Source organism: Saimiri boliviensis, chromosome 8 (genome assembly GCF_048565385.1).
Source record: "Saimiri boliviensis isolate mSaiBol1 chromosome 8, mSaiBol1.pri, whole genome shotgun sequence".
Lineage (NCBI taxonomy): Eukaryota > Metazoa > Chordata > Mammalia > Primates > Cebidae > Saimiri > Saimiri boliviensis.
The window spans coordinates 108,610,021-108,633,752 of NC_133456.1; the positions used below are offsets into that span (position 1 = coordinate 108,610,021).

A 23,732-nucleotide genomic window follows, 5' to 3' on the forward strand; every position below is an offset into this window, starting at 1 on the left:
ACTGTCACCCAGGCTGGAGTGCAGTGGTGTGATCTCGGCTCACTGCAACCTCCACCTCCTAGGTTCAAGCAATTCTCCTGCCTCAGCCTCCCAAGCAGCTGGGATTACAGATGTGTGCCACCACGGCTGGCTAATTTTTTTACATTTTTAGTAGAGATGGGGTTTTACTGTGTTGGCCAGGCTAGTCTCCTACTCTTGACCTGATGATCTGCCTGCCTCAGCTTCCCAAAGTGCTGGGATTACTGGCGTGAGCCACTGTACCCGGCCAGTTTCTGAGAAACAGCAGATGAGGAAGAGCTGGTACTGCTGCTTCTCATCACAGAGGGGAAGTGTTTCATCACATATTCCATCCCTTTTGCACCACAAGATTCCTTCTAAGTCTAATAACTATCAGTTAAAATTAGCAAAATTATTCAGGTGAGGTTCTGGGGATTTCAGAACTGCTCCCATTGGAGAGCCAGTGTCACGAGGAGTTAATCCACAGGGAGTTTCACACGCCCGAGACTTACTCTCCATTTGCTCTTGGCGAAGTTCTTCCGGATCTGGGCGCTGACGGACTCGTGGATGTTTTTGTTGAGGGCCGTGTCACCAGCAATCCTGAAACACAGGCAAAGGTGCTTTTTTCCAGCCCTGACACTGAGTCTCACGAGGGGAAGTCTTACCCTAGCTTCAGGAGAGCCGAGGCTCGGTTGGCGACAGGGTGGCTGGCTACTGCCCTTCCAGGCCGCTGATGTCATCATCACCTGGCCACTCCCTAAACCCACCCATTCTACCGCCCTCAACCCAAAGTCCTATCCCAGCCTCTACACTCTGCACCCTCCCCAGACCCGCCAGCACCCTCCTGGTTGACTGCTTGCTGGCTCTCATTTTTTCCTTCTTTGACCTCAATTCCTGTAACATCAGAATCCACACTGACAACGTTTCCTGCCCTCTCCCTCCGTCTCATCCCCTCTGCCTCCACACAAGCTTTTGAGCCACCATGCACCACCGCCAGGGTCTCACACTTGTTCTCCAACTGGCCTCACCACCAGACGCCTTCCCAGGCTGCTTCCCAGCTTCCTCAGACCCGAAGTCCCTCCTCTCTGCCTTCCGCAGGGGCTCTGCCCCCAGGGCCACACTCACATCCTCGGGCTCTCAGCTTCATCTCAGCACAGCTGAGCCCTGCCACATTCTGCTCTCAACACCTGTGAGCCCGTGCTTCCCACCTGCTCCGTGCTGGGTGAGAAGATTCCCAGCTCCACTCAACCCCACCCGGGGCATCCTCCACCCTTGCATCTCCTAGAAAGTCTCAGAACTTCAAGGACAGCATCCACCCTGCATTCACCTGGGCCCCTGGCAGCCCTGGGTAAGCTTTGATTTAGCGCTGGCTGATTCCCGTCTTCCGCGAGCAGACAGGAACGTACATTTGCTCCTGGCCTCCTCTCCTGGCAGTACCCTCCATCCCACTCTTTCCGCCCTCTGCTTTCTCTTTCTTGAGTCTTACAGCTTCCCCTTCTCTCTGGGCTCACAATCTCTAGGCTGAGAATTACCTGGAGATCTCCCAGCTCTTTCTTCCCTCCCGGACCACAGCCTTCCTTCTTGACCACAGCCACCTCCTCTCCCTGCAGGCAGCCACCTGGCCTTCCCTCAGAGCCGCTGTGCTCTGCGACCAGACTTTCCTGGTCTTTGATCTTTCTCTCCTCCTTTCCCTCTAGCACCAAGCTATTCAATTCTGGGTTAGCGTCTAATGCCTAAGAAAGAATTTCATGAATCTTGCAGAAGTTAAGGGGATCAGAGTCAGGGACCAGCGTTCCCAGCCGGAAGGTAACTGGCAAGGGAGGAAACCTCCCAGGCCCCAGACACCGACCGCCCTGGACACAAAACAGCCCAGACCCAACCATCACTTCCAACTACTTCCGGAGATGAAAGGTACATGGCTCAGGCGTGTTCAAACGAGAAAGCACAGCCAGACTTTCTTTCCCTTCCGGACTGCAGACATGGTGGACAGAGTCGATATTAAATCGGTGCCAGACTGGCCTAAGTTTAGAATCCAGGCTGATGTTCCCAGTTCAAAACAGCTCTTCCTCCACCACCTTTTCCCAGCAGAGCTGAAAACACACAGCCAAGAGGACACTCAGGAAATAGCTTAAGAGAACCAGGTTTCCATTTCCAAGAACTGTCAACTGCCTTCCTTCCCAGACACATATCCCTGAAACAGAAATAGAATATTTGAATGGCCAACTACATCTGAAACAAGAGCAACGGACCAAGGAGGATAAAGGAATGGGAGACATCTTTATGAAGCTTTTTCTCCCGGAGAGCCCAGGGCAGAGATTCCTCCTGGACCCTGTTGAAAGGCTACATCCTCAGGAAAGGATGCCAGTCCAAGCTTGCAGTGGCCAGCTCTTTCTTAGAAATGACAAGGCCAAATCGGTGGGAAGTCTGGAATTCCTCGGGCTGAGCAGCGCTGCCGGGCAGAGCCAGGCTCCAAAGCAAACAGGCTGGGGTGGGGGTTAGGGAGGCTCTGGGTCTTGGGGTCCACCTGCCTGTCCGCAGTGTGGTCCCAGACGCCATGGCCTGAGGCCTGCTGCCTGTACTCTGTGTCCCAGGCTATATCTGTGGGTTCACGTGTGCCCAGATGCAAGAAAACAGAAGCTTCTAATTATGTTAGGAATGTTTCATGTCCATTTCCCACAGTCCTGGGCTGTGCAGCAGTGGGAGTCCACCTAGGCAGAAGGTGGCCCCCAGGCTGCGTGTTACCCGGACTTCCTGCAGCGGTGCAGCCACCTCAAGCCACAATAGCACACCTTGGCCCTCCTCTGGTACGAGGTGCAATGACTGTGGTGCCCCTGCTCACGATAAGCTAGGAAACTTGCAACAGAAACATCAGGACAGCGCTGATGCTCGGTGCCACTAACTTCAGCACGCTTCACCAACAAATCCCAAGGCATGGAGTCTGGACATTGGAAGGGATCCTAGTGGTCACCCAGATTGTCCTAGAAATTGACCAATGCTTCTGATACAGCAGGACTGCTTTATAAATCTGTATACACACATGTAGGCAATGCTATGGGCAAACACACTTCATGCATGTCTCTTTGGCTTTCTGTTTCTTTTTTGACACAGAATCTTACTCTGTGATTCAGGCTGGAGGGCAGCAGAGCACTCTCGGCTCACTGCAACCTTCGCCTCTGGGTTCAAATGATTCTTCTGCCTCAGCCTCCGACATAGCTGGTATTACAGGCATGCACTGCCATGCCAGGCTGATTTTTGTGTGTTTAGTAGAGACAGGGTTTCACCACGTTGGCCAGGCTGGTCTTGAACTCCTGACCTCCAGTGATCCTCCCATCCTGGCCTCCCAAAGTGCTGGGATTACAGGTGTGAGTCACCGCACCCCGCCAGTATTCTCGTTTTAACACCTACCAGAACAACACAGCCAGCATTTACGTGACCATGCCTTTTACAGTTTCTTTCACTACCCACTGCTCATGGCCCATCAGCCTCATCTCGCCTTGCCTTTTCTGGTTTTCTGTTTTGTATGTGGTCTCTTCTACCTTCACGGCTCTGAGTCTGCACTTTTCCAGCCAGCTGCTCAAGATGGGCTTGGTGGCACCTGGCATGTGTCCCAGACAGCACTGGCTAGTCCTGGGCCACCTCCCAATTCCTTCGGCCAACCGGAGATCAGGTGACTAGAGCCCGGGAGACAGGAAGGGGTCTCTGAACATTCAGGAGTGTGAATGTGGCTACTTGGCTAGGCCTACAGTGCCCAGATATTTGGCCAAACACTAGCTTGATGTTGCTGGTAAAGAGAGGAGATGAACATTTCCATCAGTAGACTTTGAGTGAAACCGACTAGAGGCCATGCCATGGGTGAGCCTTGTCCAATCAGTTCACGAAAAGCAGGAAAAGGGACTGCTGTCTCCGTCCGCCTTTGGATGTGAGCTGCAACATCAGCTCTTCGCTGGGTCTCTAACCTGCTGGCCTGCCCTGCAATTTTTTTTTTTTTTTTTTTGAGATGGAGTTTTGCTTTTGTTGCCCAGGCTGGAGTGCAGTGGCATGATCTCGGCTCACTGCAACCTCCGCCTCCTGGGTTCAAGTGATTCTCCTGCCTCAGCCTCCCGAGTAGCTGGGATCACAGGCATGCACCACCACGCCTGGCTAATTTTTTGTATTTGTAGTAGAGACGAGGTTTCACCATGTTGTTCAGGCTGGTCTTGAACTCCTGACCTTGTGACCCATCTGCCTCAGCTTCCCAGAGTGCTGGGATTACAGGCATGAGCCACCGTGCTCGACCCGCAAATTTTGGATTTGTGGTCCCCACAATTGCATGAAACAGGCTAAATCCTTAAAACAAATTAATCTCTCTCTCTGTCTCTTTGTCAACACTTCAGCTTGTTTATCAATGAGTTCAGAACCACTGAGCTGGAGGAATGAGCTCTGGCCAGTGCTGCCCTGGAATGGGGCCTGCGTTCCCGTCCTGCCCCTGGACGTTCCCCACACTGCGGCCATCAGTCGGCAGCCTGTTGGGGCCTGAGCGCACACCACAGAGAGAATGGCTATCCTCAGTGAAAGGGGCAGGAACCATCTGCTAAGAGGCCAGCTGCCTTCCACGGGGCAGCTTTGAAAAGAGCCCTCTCCTGTCCAGAGTGATCTGTTTGGGGGCTAAGGAAGGTGTCTGTGATTGCCACAGCCTCCCTTGCCCTGAGTGGCCCTGATGAAGTCAGAAGAGCAGGTATGGAGAAAGAGATGATGCTCTCGGGGTGTCAGGGATGTGCGGAGACCACGGCTTCCAGAGTGAGGCCGCTGATGAGGCGGGCACCCCCGACCCCGGAGGAATGACTCCGCTTTCTGCCAGCTCTCTGCTGAATCTGTATTCTCCTTTGCCCAGGCAATTTTACATGAAAGAGACAAGTATATCATTAATGCAGGCAAGCGGAGAGTTTCAGCGATGCTTGGGTCAAGTGCATTAGCTTTCATCGTTTTCCAGGGTTTGACTTCTTGGGGGGTTTAAAATGTACTGTAAAAATGATAAAGCCCTGGGAAAAGCCACCTCTGAATGAAGGCATTCACGGATAGGCTCACAGGCTATGACATCTTGTGATGTGACATGTGCTGATTAACTCTGAAGCCTTTGTCTCTAGATTGACCTCTTCCTGGACTCCTGACTCATTCAGCAAAGTGCCCACCACGGCTCTCCATCAAGACGGCTCCCAGTACCTCCGGTCCAGCATGCCCCAGGCTGAACTCACTCCTCCAAGCCTGCACCTAGCACAATCATCGCCCCTGTCCCTTAAGCTGGAAACCTGGGAATAATCCTAAACCCTTCTCTTCCTCACCTCACCCTGCCACTGCTCTGCCCAATGCCCATGGCTTCTCAGCCCCTGACAGTCACTCACAGTCCTCCCTGCCCCGCCCCATCCCTGCCATGCTGCCTGGGCACAGGCCACTGTCACCCTCCGCTGGCCCAGCCCCCTTCCCACCTCTAGGCCACACCTTCCGGCCACACTCCCTCCCCCCATCTCCTGCCAGATTGGGTTTTCTAAAATCAAACCTGAGCACCCCGTCTAAGAGAGGTTAGGGACCTCAATGCCCAAAGGGAAAGGCACAAATTCCTTGGGAGAGTCATAAATTAATGGCAACCTGGATGTATCACGGATGTGTCAGGTGTAACGCTTCTTCCTGGTCACATGTATTATCTCACATAACCCCTTGAAAAGACCTGCGGGGTCTGTATTAATGTTATTCATGATCCGATTCGTCAGGGGCAGCCCAAAGGGCTTGGGGCTCATCCGCACGGGTAATGAGTGCTGATGCCAGGACCCTGCCCTGCCTGCTAGTTTCTTCCTTCCCTCCCAGTCTCATCTCCTGCGTCCTCCGTCCTCTCCTTCTCTGGAATACCAAGTGCTCATGACCACGAACGCACGTGCAGTACTAAGCTCCTGTGTCATAGACGCAGGTGCCCGTCTGCCTGGAATCCCCTCCTCTGGGGATTCTTATGGTGCGGCACTCAGCGTGGGCACCACCTCCCACTGAGCCCACTGTGCCCTCTCCCAGCCTCCTCGGGAAAAATGACCTCTCCCTAGCTTGTTTTTTCCAAACTGTTCGGTGAAGGAGAGGGCAGGTGTGAACGGGCCTTTTTCCTGCCTTCTACAAAGCAAGTATGGATGGTAAAACCCACTAGGGTCGTAGCTCCCTTTTTTACTGAGGTCATTTTTCTTCTAAGATAATCTCAAAAGTCTTATAGCTTTAAAGGCCTATTATTGATCAAGTAAGAAAACCTTCAGTATCTTCATCATCACATACTTTGACTATTGTCTAAAGTGACTTAAACAAAATGAAGATGATGCAGCATCACGACTGTTCACGTCTCCGGATCATTCTCTCCTTCTCCCCCAGCTCCCTCCTTTCTTCCCCTTTTCTTCTCCTTCCAGTGTGATGGTGAAGAGAATTCACTTTGCAATTGGACAGTTGTGGATGGAATTCTGGCTTTGCTATTAGCTAGCTGTGTAGTCTCGGCTAAGTTAATTTATCTTTTTTTTTTTTTTTTTTTTTTGAGACGGAGTCTGGCTCTACTGTCCAGGTTGGGGTGCAATGGTACCACCCTGGCTCACTGCAGCCTTCCCCTCCTGGGTTCAAGTAATTTCCAGGCCTCAGTCTCTCGAGTAGCTGGGACTACAGGCACATACCACCATGCTTGGCTTTTTGTATTTTTAGTAGGCATGGGGTTTCACCATGTTGGCAAGCCTGGTCTCAAACTCCTGACCTCAAGTGACCCAACCGCCTTGGCCTCCCAAAGTGCTGGGATTACAGATGTGAACCACCATGCCCGGCTATCTCTCTATTTATCTCTGAAATGAATATAAAACTTCACAGCGTTATTATAAAGGAAAGAAAGAAGATAATACATTAGAGCAATTAGCCCGGTGTCTAGAATATAATAGAGACTCAGTAAATGACAGGTGGTATACACTGAAATACTGTGAAATGAGGTCAGGACGTTGTCTGTGAGCAAGTCCCCTTTAGAAGGCTGACCAGCCAACAAGACCCTGGGGGAAATGCTACAGAGGTTGGTGGGGGACAAAGAAGGATGGTTTTCTGGAGTGATTTTTAGGGGGATTTTCTCCTGACCTCAAAGTTCTGACCATTTATTTTCATAATCTTTGGTATTTTACAACTCTCGACATTTGTTTACAATGGAGGCTCATGGTGCTTACATAACAATCACTACAGGCCGGGCATGGTGGCTCAGACCTATAATCCCAGCACTTTGGGAGACCAAGGTGGGTAGATCACCTGAGGTCAGGAGTTCGAGACCATCCTGGCCAACATAGTGAAACCCTGTCTCTACTAAAAATATAAAAAAATTAGCTGGGCATGGTGGTGGGTGCCTGTTAATCACAGCTACTTGGGAGCTGAAGCAGGAGAATCCCTTGAACCCAGGAGGTGGCAGCTGCAGTGAGGTGAGATTGCGCCACTGCACTCCAGCCTGAGTGACAGAGACTCCATCTCAAAAACCAAACCAAAACAAACAAAACAATTGCTACAATAAACTAAGCATTTCTGATGGGCCAGAGAGTTTCTGTGCTAAACCCTCTACATCAGGAGTTCAGGAGTTTGAGACCAGCCTGGCATTAACTTCGTTATTATGTCAATAATCTGTGGATTAGATATTGTTATTCTTGTTTTAACAATGAGGAAACTGAGGCTCAAAAAGTCAAGTGTATACCTAGCATCGCACTAGCTGACAGTGAAGACGGTTTCTAAATTAGTGGCACAAGGCTAAGTAGCTTCACAGCCACTGCTGAAAATGTGTAGAATGCCATCAGCTATCAATTAGTCCCTCCAGAGCTGATGAAACACAAATTTGAAGAGCATCTTAAGAGGAAAAAATATGTAACTTCGATTCATGTAACTACTGAGTAATAAACTCAAGGAATAAAACTCCAATCCTAATGCCTTGGGCAATTACCTTCAATATTTCTTTCTTTTCTTTCTTTCTTTTTTTTTTTTTTTGAGACGGAGTTTCACTCTTGATACCCAGGCTGGAGTGCAATGGTGCAATCTCGGCTCACTGCAACCTCCGCCTCCTGGGTTCTGGCGATACTCCTGCCTCAGCCTCCTGAGTAGCTGGGATTACAGGCATGCGCCACCATGCTCAGCTAATTTTTTGTATTTTTTTTAGTAGAGACGGGGTTTCACCATGTTGACTAGGATGGTCTCGATCTCTTGCCCTCGTGATCCACCCGCCTCGGCCTCCCAAAATGCTGGGATTACAGGCTTGAGCCACCGCGCCCAGCCTCTTTTTTTTTTTTTTTGACAATGATGTCATTTATTTAAAATGTTTACTCCAAGAAATTACATATATAAATATATATAAATATATATATAAATATATAAATATATATATATATATATATAAATATATAAATATATATAAATATATATAAATATATAAATATATATATAAAAAATGACAATTACAGCACTAAACCACGCACCTTCGACCGAATCACAACCTCCTTTTGGTTCCCCTTCACACTAAGCCTCTTTCAAATTCTTGTTCCTGAGCTGGAAGATCAGTCAGATGCCCTCGGGGTCAGCGCCAAGTCTGATCCCAGCTGGGCAACTGTGTACCTTTCTCTAGGAGTGCACGATGCCTTTCCCCTCAACTCCTTGTTTTAAAGGATTTAACCCATGAGGAAGTTCATGTTTCAATCTAAGCCGAAAGGAGGTGCGGATGACGTGGTCTTCACTTCGAAGGTCCCTTTCCTGCTCCAGTCCCCAGCTAGGGCTCTAGAAGAGGGCTGACATGAGGCCACCAGAAAAGCTAAGCCCCGCTCCGCCCAGGGCGGCTCCTGCCAAGGCTGGGACCTCGGGTGCTGCTTCCTCAACCCTCTCAGTGCCCATGACTCAAAGGAGAGACCTTAAGGGTGCCAGGAGACTTTCTGTAAAGTGCAGAAGCAGCGATCTTTGCATACTGATATGGTTTGGCTGTGTCCCCACCCAAATCTCATCTTGAATTCCCAAGTGTTGTGGGAGGGACCGGTGGGAGGTAATTGAATCGTGGAGGCAAGGCTTTCTCGTGCTGTTCTTGTGAGCGTGAATAAGTCTCTCACAAGATCTGATGGTTTTATAAAGAGGAATTCCCCTGCACAAGCTCTCTTTGCCTGCTGCCATCCATATAAGATATGACTTGCTCCTCCTTGCCTCCCACCATGATTCTGAGGCCTCCCAGCCATGTGGAACTGTGAGTCCAAGGAAACCTCCCTCTTTTGTAAATTGTCCAGTCTCAGGTATGTCTTTTTTTTTTTTTGAGACGGAGTTCCACTCGGTGCCCAAGCTGGAGCGCAATGGTGCAATCTCAGCTCACTGCAACCTCTGCCTCCCTGGTTCAAGCGATTCTCCTGCCTCAGCCTCCCCAGCAGCTGGGATTACAGGTGCACGTCATCATGCCTGGCTAATTTTTTTTGTATTTTTAGTATAAACAGGGTTTCAGCATGTTAGCCAGGCTGGTCTCGAACTCCTGACCTCAGGTGATTCACCTGCCTCGGCCTCCCAAAGTGCTGGGATTATAGGCATGAGCCACGGCGCCTAACTTTGGGTATGTCTTTATCAGCAGCACGGAAAGGGGCTAATATACATAGTAACTTCTCATGAGTGCTTCCAGAAGCTGTGTCCTGAGGGCGTAAGAGTTCAAATGTTGGCTTGGGGAGAGGAGGAAGGTCACTGGCCAGAATGAGACGACATTCATAATAATCCTGTGTGGATTTCATAAACGAGAACAGCCAACAGGAAACGTTGGGCCCCTCTGGGTGGCATTAAATGGCACGATCTGCCAAGTGGGTGCTTTTCCTTACCATGGGTGCCGAGCTGCCTGCTCACACGTGTATCTTTTATTCGGGTCCTTCTCCATCAGGTTCCGAATGAAGTCTTTGGCTGTTCAAAAAGAAGCCACAAGGAAAGGAATCAGTTTGCAGCTTGAGATGTGACGACGTGATCCCACCAGGTCTTCAGGAAGAGCGTGTGTAACATGAAAAAGACGAGACCAGCGCTGCTGTACCTTGGACATAAAGGCAGCAGCATGTAGGGAAAGGAAAGCCAGGGCTTGGCACTCCAGGGTGACCGAATAGTGAGGAGGCAGCCTGGGACCCTGACTGCCGGCCCCAAGGCCCTTACCTCCAGTGGTTAGTGATACGCAGGCTGAGAGAACAGAGGAAATATCTTGGTAATCGTGGGCCTCTACTGAGTCCACCTTGCCTTAGAGAACTGCTTTGGTGACATCATCTCCATGTGCTAGACGTGGCTGATTCAATTAAACCTGCTGAGCACCTGCTCAGCCCCCCAGATCTTGGGCTGGGCTCTGTGAATATCAAGTCCCCAGAAAGCACATGTGTGGTATACTCTGGCTACTACAAACCCTGGAGCGAGAAACCGTGCTGCAGGGAGCTGTGCCCCGCTGGGGGAAATAGGGAGTGCCTGGCAGCCCAGGAGAGGGCATGGCCCGGAAGCAGGACCCTGGGGAAGAGAGGAGCCGGTGGCAGAACTGATGACATCATGGTCAGGTCCAAAATCTGCTGCACTGCACGGCGTGGCCCCTCACTGCCCAAAGGACTGGGCTTCTGGAGGAAGGCCGTGCTCTACTGAGCTCAGAAGGAACATATTTCCCAGAGGCTCTTTCCTGCAAGCCTTGTACAACTATACTCTGGGCCCACGTTTTCGGAGACTGAAGATGCAACCAAGGCATTTCCACGTAGGAGGAAATAACATAACCAATAAAATGCTCTCTTTGAGTAGCTCATGGAGACTACAACGCATCGTCCCATTCATGATTTCAATTCATCCTTCTGCTACACTCTATGGCAGATGGAATATTATTACCAGCCTCATCTTACCAGTGAGGAAACTGAGGCTCAGAGAGAGTTCATTAATTTCTACGGGACTTGATCTTGATCTTTATCCCCGAGGAAGGAACAGCGAATTTCCCTGGAACGTTTCAGTGTGGCATTTCAAATCCCGGCTCTGCCACTTACTAGCTGTATGATTATGGTCAAGTTATTTCACCTTCTGGGCCTCGGTTTCCTCATCTGTCAAAAGGGGATAATAGCAATACCTGCCTGACAGGCTGTCCTGAGGACTGAGTGAGTCAGCACACAAATAGTGCTAACTTGTGCGGAGCACACAGTCAGAGCTCAATAAATGCTAGCTACTATTGGTTTACTCCTGGAGCACCCAGAACTCCATGGCTAGGAGAGGGGCATGAGTGGGTCCCCATCTCTCAGCATTGCTCAAGCCAGATGCCCCAACCTTGGCCTCTTTCTTTGCAAGTCAAACCCAAACATGTAGCTCGTGAAGCTTCCTGAGAGCTGCTATGAACTGTGTGCCGTGAGTGTGCTCATCCCCCACAGTTTATATGCTGAAATCCCAAACAACGTGATGGTATTTGGAGACTGGACCTTTCAGGGGTAATTAGATTATGAGGGTGCAGCCCTCATGAATGAGATTAGTGCCCTTATCAAAGAGACTTGAGAGAGCCTCTTGTCCCTTTTGCCATGTGAGGACACGGTAAGAAGGACACAGTGAGAAGACAGCAGTCTATGAACCAGAAAGTGGGCCTTCACCAGATAATCAACGTGCTAGTGACTTGATCTTGGACTTCCCAGCCTCCAGAGCTGCGAGAAATAAATGTTTGCTGTTTAACCCACCCAGTCTATGGTATCTTGTTACAGCAGCCAACCAAGACAGGACCCTCGGGACAGTTCTGAGCCTCCCAAGGTCCCCTGGGTCTATCAGGGTCACGTGGTCTGGGTGTAAGTGTCCCAGGGGCGGCCCACTGGGAGCTGCCTGTAGGAGACCTACCAGAGTCGGAGATGTCATCCCAGTAGGGAGAGTCAAACTCATATTCCGCCTTGAGGATCTGCTCAAAGAGTTTGGAGTCATTTTCGTCATAAAAAGGAGGGTAGCCACACAGCCTGGAAGATAAAACAGAGTAAACGCTGGAACATCTGCATATCCACTGCGGTGGTTTTACGCTTTGCCCAGAAGGAAGAGACATTATCAACTGAGTTAAGAAACTCTGGCCAGGCACGGTGGCTCACGCCAGTAATCCCAGCACTTTGGGAGGCCAAGGCAGGCAGATCACTTGAGGTCAGGAGTTTGAGATCAGCCTGGCCAACATGGTGAAACCTTGTCTCTACTAAAAAATAAAAAAAATAAAAATTAGCTTGGTGTGTTAGAGGGCGCCTGTAAGCCCAGCTACTTGGGAGACTGAGGTGGGAGAATTCTTGAGCCTGGGAGGTGGAGGTCGCAGAGAGCCAAGATTGCGCTACTGCATTCCAGCCTGGGTGACAATGAGACTCTGTCTTAAAAAAAAAAAAAAAAAGAAGAAAAAGAAAGAAGGAAAAAGAAAATCTGTACTGTGTATGTCGCAAATATAATCTCAGCCAAGGAATCACACATTCCACAGGCATGGGTGGCACAGAAGTAAAATTGCGATTTAATAAATAGCCAAAAGGGTCAACTCAGGAAATGATGAAAGGTAAATACAATTACTGAAGTCCCCCTTAACCCTGCACGGCATTAACCACAGAATCCCACACATTCTAAAAACCTACAGATAGCCTTCTGTGCATAAATATTACTGATCTTACTGTATGTAATATTGTCCCTAACAGAGGATGAGCTGACAGCAAAAACAAACAAAATGTATGTTTCATATCCATTTCAGGGCCCTTCCAAGTTCATTTTATTTCAGAAATGATCAGAGGAAGAAAATGACATTCTATGACCTTGCGTATCAAGTTGCCACAGACCTGCACATCATCACACTCACAACCTGCACCTTCTCAGGCTACCAAGCCCAAACTGGGGACACGGAGGTTTGTGGTTTTGGCCACTGACATGCAGTAAGTATCAGCAGGGCTAACACAGGTCGGAAGACTGCAGTATCATAATATCATCCATTTTTCCACAGAACCATTTCCAGGTTGATTTTTAACCGATCATATTGATGCTGGTTCAAGTGACTTATAATTGAGAGTTCAGGTGGAACAAGAGTCACCTGACACACATAATGGGAGTGGCAATCCTGATTAACTAGACCCACTAATTAGCTAATCTATCCCATCAAATCATGGATTCTCATTCCAGTTCTGTAATCAGTTTCAATACTATCTTTACCATTGATGCTTTTTTTTGGACCAAAATTTCCTTCCCTGAAAACACACAGGGCTGGCCTAGAAAATTCCTAATATTTTTTCCAGCTTTAAGATGCTGTGGCTCTATGATTCGGTTTGGCTGGCTTAAACACTCAGAAAAGGACCTGAGAACACGCATGGGGCCCATGTGGAGGCAGGGGCAGGCCTTGGTGGAGAATGGATGGCCAGCAAGAGGTGGGCCTAAGGCTGCAGCTGTTAAGTGACCACAGGGCAGGGGAAGGAAGGTGATGCTTGATTACAGAAGGCCAGGGGAAATGCCGCATGGTAGAGAACTGGCTTCTCTGGCTGCGACAACCCAGAGGGTAGCAGCCACGTGGGAGTTTCTTTTTTTTTTTTTTTTTTTTTTCCTTTCTTGAGACAGAATCTCCCTCTGTCACCCAGGCTGGAGTGCAATGGCGTGATCTCAGCTCACTGCCACCTCTACCTCTCTGGTTCAAGTGATTCTCCTGCCTCAGCCTCCTGAGTAGCTGGGATTACAGATGCCTGCCAGCATGCTGGGCTAATTTTTGTATTTTTAGTAGAGATGGAGTTTCATCATGTTGGACAGGCTGGTCTTGAACTCCTGACCTCGGGTGATCCACCTGCCTTGGCCTTCCAAAGTGCTGGGATTACAGGTGTGAGTTTTGACTGAAACAAGCCCTGAATTGGATCACATAGACCAACACTGTTCAATACACAACCATAGCCTAGAGACCAGTGTAATGAGAAGAAATTAACAAGAATCAACAGACTGCAGGACTGTGAGGGATTAGGCTGTCGGCAAGTAAGAAATGCAATAAAGGTTAGAAACACCACCTTGGTACCGCCGTTCCTCAGCCGTTCCACCCATGGGATATATATCAGCAGCCACTGCTGCGCAGGGGAGTGCCTGATGACAGTTTTTTTTTTTTTTTTTTTTTTTGAGATGTAGTTTCGCTCTTGTTATCCAGGCTGGAGTGCAATGGCGCGATCTTGGCTCACCGCAACCTCCGCCTCCTGGGTTCAGGCAATTCTCCTGCCTCAGCCTCCTGAGTAGCTGGGATTATAGGCATGCACCACCATGCCCAGCTAATTTTTTGTATTTTTAGTAGAGACGGGGTTTCACCATGTTGACCAGGATGGTCTCGATCTCTTGACCTCGTGATCCACCTGCCTCGGCCTCCCAAAGTGCTGGGATGACAGGCTTGAGCCACCGCGCCTGGCCCTGCCTGATGACATTTTTAAGGCTGTGAGACATTCTGTGGGCCCATAAGAATAAAAAATATCTATGCATACAAGTTTGCTTTAGGGGCTAAGAGCCTGGAAAATTTCATTTTTAAAGATGTGCTGCTTTTGATGAAATGAACAAGAGCCAGGGCTTCTGAAACCACCAGGCACATACTTCACTGCCCACGGAAACCCTGGAGCCGCGAGACAGGTCTGCCCATTCCTCCCATAATGAGGATTCGGGCAAAATGAAATGTGCAATTAGGAAACCCAGAAAGAGCAAAATGTTAGCTCGTCTTGGAAAAAAACTAAATTCTAGATATGTGAGGTTTTTGTTTATTTACAACCGCGTGTGTTTTACTTTAGGGTTTGGCTTTCTTTTCAAGGAAAAAATGCTTTAAGAAAATTCTGAGAAAGATTTATTCTCCGGTGCCAATTTTTAAAATGTATATTCCAGTTTTTTCTGGTCTTAGCTCTTTTTGATTCTGGGTTTCTTTCTTTTTTTTTTTTTTTTTAACAGAATATTGTGTTCATGTGGCTGTATTGAGGACAGGGAAAAGGAAATGGATCGTGGATTGAGCTTGGAGTCTAAGTAAGTTAAAATTAGGAAAAACGACTGAAACGTAAGGGTTGTAAAATAACAGAAGGGCAAATAGAAGTTACAAATTCTTCCTTACATCTAGAAATTTCAGGCTGGGTGCAGTGGCTCATGCCTGCAATCCCAGCACTTCGGGAGGCTGAGGCGGGCAGATCATGAGGTCAGGAGTTCGAGACCAGTCTGGCCCACATGATGAAATCCCATCTCTACTACAAATACAAAAAATTAGCTGGGCGTGGTGGCACGTGCCTGTAGCCCCAGCTACTCAGGAGGCTGAGGCAGGAGAATCGCTTGAACCCGGGAGGTAGAGGTTGCAGTGAGCTGAGATTGCACCACTGCACTCCAGCCTGGGCAACAAGAGTGAAACCTCCATCTCAAAAAAAAAAAAAAAAAAAAAAAAAAAAAAGATAAAGAAATTTCAGAGAGCTCCCTGGCCAAGCTAAGTGACAACCTTCGGCTGTTTAACTTCAGTGACCATGGGGCTGCCCATTCACACTGGTAATCCCTCTGTTATTTACTAGTGTTCCAGAAGTGCAGCTTCCTTTACATTTCAAATCCTTTAAATAATCTACAGATTATATCACCAAGGGTCCTCAAAGGCAATGACAAAGTTCCTGATTCAGAATACCGTTTGCATCTGCAACTGTCACGCCCAGTCAAGGCAATTCACCTTTAAAGCATTCTTCCTTGCCTCCATCCCAGCCTGGTCTATCTTCTAGAAAGAACTCTTACACCTTACAGTCTTTCCTGTCGCCTTTCTCCCTGCTATCCTCAGCCCCTTGGGTCTACAGGTGCTCAAAGCTCAGCTGCAACAAAGCCCAGAGTCACGGGTGCTATTCCTTCTGGTTCCCACACCTCCCTTTTCGTATCCAGTCCTCGAACAACCTCCATCTTAAAGGCAAAGAAACTAACATGCAACAAAATCAGCACTTGAGCTGATTCTGTCTGATTTTAGGCCTGGGTTCTTACCCATTTTGCTTATGCACTAAAGGGAAAGGGACTCAGGAATTGAACTTTGTGCTTCAATCAGACTTTGCGTTCTTTCTGTGGGGTGTTTGGTTTGCTTTATTTGCCTCTGCATCTGTAAGTGAAACCCTCTGATGGGACCCCGCCTGTCTAGCCCCATCTCCCACAGGCAGGGTCTTACAAATAAAGATGCTTGGGCTGGGTGTGGTGGCTCATTGGGAGGCCAAGGTGAGTGGATCACCTAAGGTCAGGAGTTCGAGACCAGCCTGGCCAACATAGTGAAACCCCTTATCTACTAAAAATACAAAAATTAGCTGGGTATGGTGATGGGCGCCTATAATCCGAGCTACATGTGAGGCTGAGGCAGGAGAATCACTTGAATCTGGGGGACAGAGGTTGCAGTGAGTCGAGATCATGCCACTGTCCAGTCTGGGTGACAGAATGAGATTCTGTTTAAAAAAAAAAAAAAGTGGTGGTAGGGGAGCACCAGCCATAGCCACATTGGACACCAGGTGGTGACCATTATACTTTATTTTGTGATAAGGACACTTAACATGTGATCCATCTTCTTAAAATATTTTTCTTTTAAATGAGACAGGGTCTTTCCCTGTCATCAAGGCTGGAGTACGGGGGAGTAATCTTGGCTCAGTGCCTCCTCCCATCTCCCAGACTCAAGTGATCCTCCTGCCTCAGCATCCCAAGAAGCTGGGACTATAGGTGCATGCCAACACATCCAGCTAACTTTTTTACTTTTGTAGAGACAGGGTTTTTGTGTTGCCTAGGGTGGTCTTGAACTCCTGGGCTCAAGCAATCCACCTGCCTCTGCCTCCCAAAGTGCTGAAATTATATGTGTGAACCACTGTGCCTGGCGTTAACACATTTTTAGGTGTACACTATAATACTGTTGACTATAGGTGCAATGTGGCACAGGAGATCTCTCAAACACATTTATCCTCCTTCACTGGAACTGCACGTGCAGTGACTAATAACTCCCCATGTCCCTCCCTCCAGTCCCTGGCAGCCACCATTTCTACTCTTTCATTCTAGGACTTAGACTATTTGAGGTACTTTGTATAAGAGGAGCCACGCAGTATCTGTCTTTCTATGCCTCGCTTATTTCACTTAGCACTATGTCAATGTCTTTGAGGTTCACCCGTGTTGTCACATGTTGCAGAATTCCCCCCCCCCCCTCCTTTTTTATTTTGAGATGGAGTCTCGCTCTGTCACCAGGCTGGAGTGCAATGGCGGGATCTTGGCTCGCTGCAACCTCCACCTCCCGGGTTCAAGCCATTCTCCTGCCTCAGCCTCCCGAGTAGCTGGGACTACAGGCGTGCGCCACCACGCTGAGCCAATTTTTGTATTTTTAGTAGAGACGGGGTTTCACCATGTTGGCCAGGATGGTCTTGATCTCTTGACCTCGTGATCTGTCCGCCTCAGCTTCCCAAAGTGCTGGGATTACAGGAATAAGCCACCACACCCAACCCCATATGGATTTTATAGCATTATCACGGTCTTTTTTTTTTTTTTTTTGAGGAGTTTCACTCCTGTTGCCCAGGCTAGAGTACAGTAGCGCAATCTCGGCTCACTGCAACCTCTGCCTCCTGGCTTCAAGCAATTCTCCCCTCCCACGCTCTAGTCTAGCTGGGATTACAGGCACCTGTCACTATCCCTGGCATTTTTTCTATTTTTAGTAGAGATGAGGTTTCACCATGTTGGCCAGGCTGGTCTCAAACTCTTGACCTCAGGTGATCCACCCGCCTTGGCCTCCCAAAGTGCTGGTGTGAGCCACCGCGCCCAGCCACGGTCTTCATTCTTAATTGGCCGACACACACATACTCACTTGGTGCCTCAGGTACGCTGAGCGCTCGTTCATTTGTCAAGTATTTGCTTTGCAGCTACTAGGTACCAGATACTGAGTTTGATACTGGAAATGCAATGCTGAGTTAAGAACCACGTTCTGCCTTCGAGAGCTCAGAGTGGTTAAGAGAGGCATATACAGAGATAATGACACGGGCGACAGTCACAACAGACACCTGAAGAGGCCATTCTGGGGGTACAAGGGCATGCAGAGCCAGGCAGCTTTGAGGCAGTGAAGAAGGTAGACGCCTATGCTCTGTCTCAGGTGATGAGCAGGAGTTTTACGGGAGAAACGGAGACTGCCAGCAGGAGTGGCTGCCCAGGAATAAGAGCACAGGGCTTAAAAGCGCAGTTGATCGGAGCCCGTTAGAGCAGCTCTCTGTGCGGTGCAGCCTGTGAGCTGGTGCGCAGCAAGAGCCGAGGCTGATGACACGGACAGAGGCGACGCCTGGGGGGGCTGCGTGCGCCACCCTCAGGTGGGTGGCCTATCCTGCAGGTGGAAGGAAGCACCTGAGAGCTGTAGACAGAGGGGCCATAGGGACAACTGGCTTTGCAGCTGAGAGATGGCAGGTTTGAAGCAGGAAGACAAGTCGGCAGCCGGGAGACAGGAGGGACAGACGGTTCAGACCGAACTGCGCAGATCTGGTGTATGACGGTGTCAACAGCGAAGGCCAGGAGGCCTCAAAGTTCCCCAGCGTGGACTAGAAATGGCACCCAACGCCTGAAGAATGCAGGACAAGGAGCAGGTGGCCGGGGGGCCTGGCTGTGCCAACCACAGCACCTGGTGAGTCCAGCTCCCTCTTCAGTGGGCACTGCCTGCTCAGAGAGGCTGCTCTAGGCAGTTCCTTATAGGTGGGGTGAGTAGGAGAGGGCAGCTACGCCAACTCCCCAGGGCAGCCCCATCCCTGGTAACTAGCTCTGATCATTACACTGGATCTTGCCTAGGTGTGGACTGAAGACTAAAAGAAAGCAGGGAGGAAGGCAGAGCACAGGCCAGGAGGAGAGACCTCCACTCAGCGGCGAGGCTGTGAGAGAACTCAGCTCGCGGCTGCAACCGGGCTGGCCCTTCCAGTTCATTCCACACGAAGCTGTGCAACAAATCCCTTTTCCTTAAAGCAGCTGAAGAGAATCTGTTCCATGCAGCCAGAACTGCCAACATCCCACCAAGAATAGAGGCACGTGATCCCTTTCAGGCCGGGGTAAGCTGGACCAGGCACTTGCAAGGGGTTCAGGTGAAGGCAGCCAGCAGGCAGCTGGAGTTGGAGGCCTGGCGCCAGGGACAGGTGTGCCCTGGGGTCCTGGGACACAGCTATCAGCATATGCATGAAAGCCAGGAGAGCAGATCAGATCACTCAGTGGGATACTGTAGACACAGTTAAGGGGTCACACACAGGCCCTCCAGAGACCTGATCTGGCCCATGATGTGTTTGGCCAGCAGCGACTTCAAACGGATGTGACTTCCAGTGGCCAGAGACAGGTGCTGGTTTCGTCAGAGCACCACGGCTCCTGAAGTCCCCGTGTCTTGGCATATTCAAGCATGTTTGTATGCAGACGGGAACAGATTTGGATTTCCTGGAAGCCTAGCACGGCTGGCTGAGTGAGAACAGCTAGTTTATCCACTTCTTTGTATGTGCCAGCAAGTCCACAGCATGGAAAAAAAAATCACGCAGCTGATCACACATTACGTTATCTCCCTGGCCCTCTGGCTGCTCAGTTGGTAACCTGGACTCAAGGGTCAAGGATGGAGCTCAGGAGAAGGCCACTTTGATAGGTGGGAGGAGCCTCAACTCTGTTAGGTTCTGCTGCGCTGCAGAGATGCGAAAGGGGCGAGCCCGGCCAGCCAGGGCCCAGAAGTGGATGCTCCAGGGTGAGTGGATTCCTCCTCCACAGCTACAGCAGGAAGGCAGGGGAGAGTGAGCAGCAGGTAATCATGGAAGGCTCCTGGGAGGAAGTGTGACCTGCATCTACAGCAGTGATTCAGGCTAGGAAGCTTACATTAATAAAACCGAGGGCTGGGCACAGTGGCTCACGCCTATAATCCCAGCACTCTGGGAGGCCAAGGTGGGTGGATCATGAGATCAGGAGATTGAGACCATCCTGAGCAACATGGTGAAACGCCATCTCTACTAAAAATACAAAAAAAAAAAAAAAATTAGCTGGATGTGGTGGCAAGTGCCTGTAATCCCAGCTATTTGGGAGGCTGAGGCAGGAGAACTGCTTGAACCCAGGAGGCAGAGGTTGTAGGGAGCTGAGATTGTGCCACTGCACTCCAGCCTGGTGACAAAGCGAGACTATGTCTCAAAAAAATGAATGAATGAATGAATAAATCCACCTGTCAGGGAGTTCTCTGTCCTCTGGCTGTCACCAAAGACTGACTGAGCACTGACCAGGTCCCAGGCATGGAGGAGATGGCCAGAGTCCCTATTCTCATGTCATTTACATTCTAGTTGGGGGTCAGAGGGCAGACACCCAACACTAACCTTCAAAATAAACAGGAAGTATAAAAACAACCAGGAAAGGTAGTGTAAAGCTGGTCAGGGGAAGCCTTGCATCCTGGGCTCCCACGCAAAGCTGCAAGAGCATGCAAGGCAGAGTTCCCTCTGGTGAGACCGTGCAGAGCTCTGCCAGGTGGGCCAGAGCACGGGGGTTCCTAAATTGGGAAATAAAGTTAATAGATATGAGTGAATTTTCTAAACACCTGTGAAAATGCTGAGACCTATTTTAAAATATTTTATGAGAAAATATTTGAGCACAAGAGTCCACACTGATAACTGAATAATCATCAGTTAATGTCAACCCAGAACTCTGTTTCAGTCCAACTGGGAGAAAAGGCCATGGAGAATAGAAGTGATTTCTTCAAGGAAAAAGGGTGACTCTGACTTTGCTTTCAGAGAGGGTGTGTGGAAGGTCTTCTTCAGGCAGGGAGCCAGAGAAAAGGAGACACAGGTGCAGAGCCTGGCTCCAGCAGGAACTGGGAGTGACTGGGGAAGTGAATCACCCTCTCCGAGTCCAGTTTATTCCGTGAATGGGGATAACAACACCCATTTTATATAAATATTGGAATATATGTCATATATTCTGTATGCTAATATGTATGGCACATAAAACACACAGATACACAGACAGGTGATGGATAGATATGGGTAGATGATAGATTGATAGAGATACATGATAATGATAATGAAGATAGAGATAGTAAGATAAGGGGAGAGATGGATGGATGAATAAATAGATAATAGATGAAAGGATGGATGAATGGATGGATAGACAGATGACAACGCTGAATGGATGGATGTGTAGATGGATGCATGGGTGAATGGATGGATGGATGGATGGGTAGACAGACAGATGACAGACAGAAAGATGGATGGATGGATGATGGGTAGATGGATGTATGGGTGAATGGATGGATGGATGGATGGATGGATGGATGGATGGGTAGACAGACGGATAGATGACAGACAGAAAGATGGATGGATGGATGGGTAGATGGATGCATGGGTGAATGGATGGATAGATGGATGGATGGATGGGTAGACAGACAGATAGATGACAGACAGAAAGATGGATGGATGGATACTAGAGATGTAGCATCTGTAAGTCCCCGTGACATAGTGATCATTACGTGGTGGTCCCCACCCTTATCCCCCTCTTCTCCTTTTCATCCATCTACTCCCTCTCAGTTCCTCCAGCTGAAAGACGCTGAACTGGGGGTGGGGGCAGCTGCCCAGCAATAGGAAGAGCAATGTTGAGGGGGAGAGAAGAGCAGTTTCGAGCCCCGAGGACTCAGCCCAGTGTCCCACACTCTACCTGTGAAAATGAAGCGACATATTTTAAATTTTTGGGCAAAGTCTCAGAACCACCCACTATCAACTGTATACCCTGACCTAACCTTCTAAGCTGCTAGAGAAGGGACGGAGGGAGACGCTGCCTCTGGTCATTACTCTGGGCCCTGTGTTCCAAACATGCTAACAGGATGCACTCGACCTGCTGTAGAAGTTTGATCTCTGTGTGTCAGTATTTCCCAGCACTTAGCCAAGGAACCCTCAATTCTAAGAACAGCTCAAGCTTTCCTGAGAACGCTTGCTTAAAGGCATATTTGTTAAGGAAGAATATTTTTTATGCCGTTAGGTCAAGGTGCCATAAAAAGGACTGAAACAACAAACCTCCATGTATATTACACACTAGGCAAGCTTCAAGGCCAATCGAGGCCCAGAGGGGGTCTGAAAAACCCGAGCAAAATCAGTCAACTCTGAGTGTCGCTCCTTTCCACATGTAGTGACCACTAGATGGCCGGTGTTTGTCCTCTGCCCTGGCACCCAGCCAATATTTAACAAATGTTTATTGAATGAATGTCTACAGCCTGTAGGAAGAAATCTGAATCATACTCATCTTACTCTGTATAATATGACAGACTTTAAGAAATAATAAAATAAAGCTTTTAAAAGCTGAAAAACCTTTTGTACTTATTTGCAAGGTGCACTTACTGATCAAAACAGGTTTCAGCATGCTGTGTGGATTTATAGCATTTAGTGATTAATGAGACCCGAATTGTTACAAAAATGTAATCCAATTATTTCAGTAGCCATATGTTTGATTATGTGCACGTCCAGAGCTTTCTCCTTGCAAAGAGAGAGCAGGCCGGGGAAACTAGGAATGGTTCACATATTAAACCAGGCAGAGGGTGACCCCAGCAAAGTGCTGGGGATGGAAATGCAAGACAGATAAATGCCTGCTGCAGCCCCCGGGGTTTAGACGATGCCTTGAAAACTGAGGACTAAGCAGATTAGGAAAAGATTTAGGAAAGGAAAGGGAATGGCTGGAGAGGAAAAAGGAAACCCATTCCTTAGAAAGTTTACCCGCAACTGAAATTGAACACTGGCGAGGAGGAGGGGAGCGAGAACAAACACGCCCCCAAGCATGACGCGTGAGCGGCAAAATCCACGTTCTGATTCTTGCCTTCGCCAAGCGGACACCACCGCAAGAAAGCCCGGGGCGTTTGTGCTGAGGCACCGAACCTCCTCCCAAAGGGGGCAATGCACCTGCAGGAAGTTGAACCAAACCACTTCGAGCGCAGCTCATGCTCACAGTGAAACCGAGCGCACGCTGGGGACAGAGCAGATGAGTCAGTTCTCACGAGGGGCGGATTTCACACCAAAGCACGAGGGGCGCAGACATCCAATCTGGAGGCCATTAGCACCAGGCGCTAACCGATGATGCGGAACCATGGAGGATTTCCAGATTAGATTTCTGCAGCTAGACTCTGCTTACTTGGTGGTCGGGCTCTTCCTTCCTCCCTCCTTCCCTGGCTTCCTTCCTTCGCTCCCTCTTTTTCTCCCTCTTTCCCTCCCTGCCTCCCAGTTTGGATGGGTGAGTGGTTACGTATCTGCATAGGCTGACGGTGGCACCCGGGAAAGGGCTTGCTCCCTCCATCCCACTGGCTGTGGCCTTGCACGGCACTTTCTGTGTGTCCTCTTCGCTGAATGGACTAAAAAGCAAGTCCAGAGCCCTTCCCTCAGCCTGGACTGGTTCTTTCCCGGCAGATTCTCCCTGGAACACGGATGGCAAGGAGATCAGAAGCGGGAAGATGGCACTGGGCACCATGTTACCTGGTATCGCACTGAGTCGCGGGCTTCTGATCAGCTCTTCCGAGGATCCTCCTCCCTGTGGCCTCCAGAGTTTCCCTGACTTGCCAGTGTGAGGTGGAATCCCTTCCCTCCTGGCCTCCATCTCTACCCTCTTTGTCACAAATGGGGCCTGAAGCCTCGTGTTTGCCATCGCGCCCCCCACCGTGGAGCTGGGCATTTTCCTACTGGGCACCTTCTTTGGTCCTTTTCACTGTCTATGCCCCGCCCTGTCCTGCTGAGCGCTGCTGCTGTGCTCTTCCAATACATATTTAAAACCACAATAAAGAGCCCCTGATTCTTCTGTGT

General features: G+C 49.4%; 1 protein-coding gene across 4 annotated transcripts in view; it reads right to left on the minus strand.

Annotated features, from left to right (window-relative positions):
• CAMK1D (calcium/calmodulin dependent protein kinase ID) overlaps nucleotides 1–23,732 on the minus strand; it is a 469,993-nt gene that overhangs the window by 9,960 nt on the left and 436,301 nt on the right. For all 4 annotated transcript variants that reach the window (XM_074405035.1, XM_039478792.2, XM_039478791.2 and 1 more), the window contains 3 exons: nucleotides 11,836–11,948; nucleotides 9,837–9,915; nucleotides 510–597 (listed from right to left, as the gene is read on the minus strand). In XM_074405035.1, coding sequence (XP_074261136.1) covers nucleotides 510–597; nucleotides 9,837–9,915; nucleotides 11,836–11,948 — 280 coding nt within the window. The remainder of the gene's footprint in view (nucleotides 1–509; nucleotides 598–9,836; nucleotides 9,916–11,835; nucleotides 11,949–23,732) is intronic.